At 67.8% G+C, this 3,732-nt stretch overlaps 1 protein-coding gene across 1 annotated transcript; it reads left to right on the forward strand.

The window, feature by feature from the left end:
* The first annotated feature begins 721 nt into the window (after positions 1-721).
* Positions 722-3,226, forward strand: LOC118254403 (protocadherin alpha-2-like). Its single transcript, XM_035559592.1, has one exon. It carries the CDS (start codon positions 722-724, stop codon positions 3,224-3,226), a length of 2,505 nt encoding a protein of 834 aa, XP_035415485.1.
* Positions 3,227-3,732: the final 506 nt, after the last annotated feature.

Here is a 3,732-nt window from a genome sequence, read left to right on the forward strand (position 1 = left end):
AATCGAGAAGAATGCAAGCAAGCAAGAAGCAAGCAAGACAGAGAGTGGAAGAGAAATAAAGGAGGAAAGAGCCAGGGAAGGAAGGAAAGGAAGCAAGAAAGAAATGAAAAGAAGGAAATTTAGGAAAATACGGAAAGGAATGAAGCAAAGAAGCAAAGACAGAAGGAGGAAAGAAACGAAAGTTGGATAGTAGTGAAAGAAGGAAAGAAGACGTTCAGAAGAAATTAGGGAAGCAAGAAAGCAAGCAAGACAGAGAATGGAGGAGAAGCAAAGTAGGAGGAAGACGGGAAAAACAAGCAAGTGAGGAAGAGGAGCGTGTGTCGGCGTGGTCCGTGCAGGGCTGGGAGCCGGTCGGTGTGCGGGGAGCGTCGTCTGGAGCGCAGCGCTGCGGGGCTGTTGCCCCCTCGTTAGCGCTGCTGTCTCGGCCCGTGCTGGGCTCGATGGCGGCGCCGTCGCCGCGGTGTGTCCCGCGAGTGCCGGGGGTGTCCCGCGAGGCGGGGGCGGTGTCGCTGCCGTGCTGGCGGCGGCGGGCGCGAGTGAGGCGGCGGAGCACACGGTGTCGCTGCAGGCTCAGGAACGGCGCGGGAGCGGCGGGAGGGCGGCTCCGCCCCGGGGCGGCGGGAAGGGCGGCTGTGCGCGCGGGGGGAGCGGCGCGGGGCGGGCAGGAGAGCGGCGGCGGCGGCGGCGGCGGGAGCCGTGCGGGGCGCGGGCGGCGGCGGCCATGTCGGTGTGCGTGCGGGCCGTGGTGCGGGTGCTGGTGCTGCAGGCGGCCTGGGCGCTGGGCGGCGGGCAGGTGCGCTACTCGGTGCCGGAGGAAGCCAAGGGCGGCACGGTGGTGGGGCGGCTGGCGCAGGACCTGGGCCTGGAGGCGGGCGAGGCGGAGGCGCGGCGGCTGCGGCTGGTGTCGCAGGGCCGGCGGGCGAGCGTGGAGGTGAGCGGGGCGAGCGGGGCGCTGGTGGTGAGCTCGCGGCTGGACCGGGAGGAGCTGTGCGGGAAGAGCGCGCCCTGCGCCCTGCGCCTGGAGGTGCTGCTGGAGCGGCCGCTGCGCGTCTTCCACGTGGAGGTGGAGGTCACCGACATCAACGACAATGCCCCGCTCTTCCCCGCCGCCACCAAAAACCTCAGCATCCCGGAATTAAATACGATGCCGGGGTCCCGCTTCCCGCTGGAGGGCGCGTCGGATGCGGATATCGGAGCCAACGCGCAGCTCTCCTATACCCTCAGCCCCAGCGAGCACTTCGCTCTGGAATTACAAAAAGAGAATGAACGGAATATCATTCCTTATCTTGTATTAAAGAAATCTCTGGACCGCGAGTCTCTGGCCGAGCACCGTCTGTTGCTGACGGCGAGTGATGGGGGCAGACCGTCGCTAACGGGCACGGTGGAGCTGGTGGTGTCGGTGCTGGATGCGAACGACAACGCGCCCCAGTTCAACCAGTCGGTGTATAAAGTGCAGGTGCCGGAGAACGCAGAGGAGGGGACACTGTTGGCGCGGGTGTGTGCCACAGACCCGGACGAGGGAAGTAACAGTGAAGTGACCTACAGCGCGAGCAACTTTATTCCCCTGAGTGGAAGAGATCTCATTTCCGTTAATGCGCAGACGGGCGAGATCCGACTCGTCGGTCCTCTGGACTTTGAAGAAGTCAGTGTGTTTGACTTGCGCATTGAGGCGAGAGACAAGGGTACGCCCTCGTTATCAGGGCACTGCAGCGTGGAGCTGGAGGTGTTGGACGTGAACGACAACGCGCCCGAGGTGTGGGTGACGTCGCTGTCGGTGCCGGTGGCCGAGGACGCGTCGTTGGGGACGGTGGTGGCGCTGCTGAGCGTGTCGGACCGGGACTCGGGGTCGAACGGGCGGGTGCGGTGCGCGGTGTGGCCGCCGTCGCCGTTCGGGCTGGTGGCGACGTTCGCGGGCTCGTACTCGCTGGTGCTGCGGGAGGCGCTGGACCGGGAGCGGGTGTCGGAGTACGAGGTGGAGGTGCGGGCGGAGGACGGCGGGGCGCCGCCGCTGCGCGCCAGCCGCGGGCTGCGGGTGCCGGTGTCGGACGTGAACGACAACGCGCCGGCGTTCGCGCAGGCCGTGTACACGGTGCTGGCGCGGGAGAACAACGCGGCGGGCGCGGAGCTGGCGCGGCTGTGGGCGCGGGACCCGGACGAGGCGGGCAACGGGCGCGTGAGCTACTCGGTGGCGGAGGGCGGCGCGGGCGCGGGGTCGGGGTCGGGGTGGCGTCCGGCGTCGAGCTACGTGTCGGTGGACGCGGAGAGCGGGCGGCTGTGGGCGCTGCAGCCCCTGGACTACGAGGAGCTGCAGGTGCTGCAGTTCGAGGTGCGGGCGGTGGACGCGGGCGAGCCGCCGCTGTGCGGCAACGCCACGGTGCAGCTCTTCGTGGTGGACGAGAACGACAACGCGCCGGCGCTGCTCCCGCCCGCCGGCGGCGGGCCGGGGCCCTGGGCTGCGGGCGAGGCGTCGGCGTCGGCGTCGGCTTCGGCGCCGGGGTCGCTGTGGGCGTGGGCGGCGTGGGGGGCGCCGGCGGGGCAGGTGGTGGCGAAGATCCGCGCGGTGGACGCGGACTCGGGCTACAACGCGTGGCTGCGCTACGAGCTGTGGGAGCCGCGGGGCAAGGGCCCGTTCCGCGTGGGGCTGTACAGCGGCGAGGTGAGCACGGCGCGGGCGCTGGAGGAGGCGGACGGCCCGCGGCAGCGGCTGCTGATCGTGGTGCGGGACCACGGGGAGCCGTCGCGCTCGGCCACGGCCACGCTGAGCGTGTCGCTGGTGGAGGGCGCCGAGGCGGCGCTGGCGGCGGCGGGGGCGGTGTCGGCGGGGGCGGGGCTGCGGCCGGCGGCGGGCGCGGAGGGCGGCGCGGCGGCGGCGGCGGCGGCGGCGGCGGCGACGAACGTGTGGCTGGTGGTGGCCATCTGCGCGGTGTCGAGCCTGTTCCTGCTGGCGGTGGTGCTGTACGGGGCGTCGCGCTGGGCGCCGCGGGCGGCCGTGCTGTCGGGGCCCGGTCCGGCGACGCTGGTGTGCGCCAGCGAGGTGGGCAGCTGGTCGTACTCGCAGCGCCAGAGCCGGAGCCTGTGCGTGGCGGACGGCGCGGGCAAGAGCGACCTGATGGTTTTCAGCCCCAACTGCCCGCCGCCGCCCGGTCCCGCGCCGAAGGAGACGCCGCAGGAGCCGCCCGCTCTCCTGGACACGGTCAGTGCCACTCGCCCTCCCTTCGACCCTTAATCTTTTCCTCTTCGTCTTTCTTACTTGCCCTTTAAATTTTTTTCTCGCCCTCTTCATCTCCTTTGCCTTCTCCACTCTCGCCCCCTCGGAATCAGTTGTGGCAGCCGAGCAAAGCCTTCGGGTCCGCAGCCTGTTGGTGCTCGTCAGGTGCCCGAGCTGCGAGTGCTGACTGCTCTGTGGCCTGGGTCTGTGCCCCAGCGCGGGTCCTGCCAAGGGCTGTTGTGCTTGGAGCCCCGCTGTTGCTTTTGGGACAGGGCCCTTGAATAGTTGTCTTCCTGTGATAGTTCAGCAGGCACTAGTCACTTCCTTTTGGGGCTGTGGAGGACAGAACTTGCTGATATTAGATGTATTTTCATGCCTGAAAGTCTTTCCTCCTGTTGCCTGATTCTCCTGTGAAGGTGACTTGCTGCAAGGTGACAACTCGGACTTGAGGGTTTTCTCTGTCCAGGATGTAAACTTCTTCATTTTGGTTCTCACAGGGGAGTTACCATGAAAGGAGAAAAGGC

Source organism: Cygnus atratus, chromosome 14 (assembly GCF_013377495.2).
Source record: "Cygnus atratus isolate AKBS03 ecotype Queensland, Australia chromosome 14, CAtr_DNAZoo_HiC_assembly, whole genome shotgun sequence".
Lineage (NCBI taxonomy): Eukaryota > Metazoa > Chordata > Aves > Anseriformes > Anatidae > Cygnus > Cygnus atratus.

Coding starts and splice junctions, on each gene's coding strand:
- LOC118254403 (XM_035559592.1), top strand. CDS start 722: ATGTCGGTGTGCGTGCGGGCCGTGGTGCGGGTGCTGGTGCTGCAGGCG.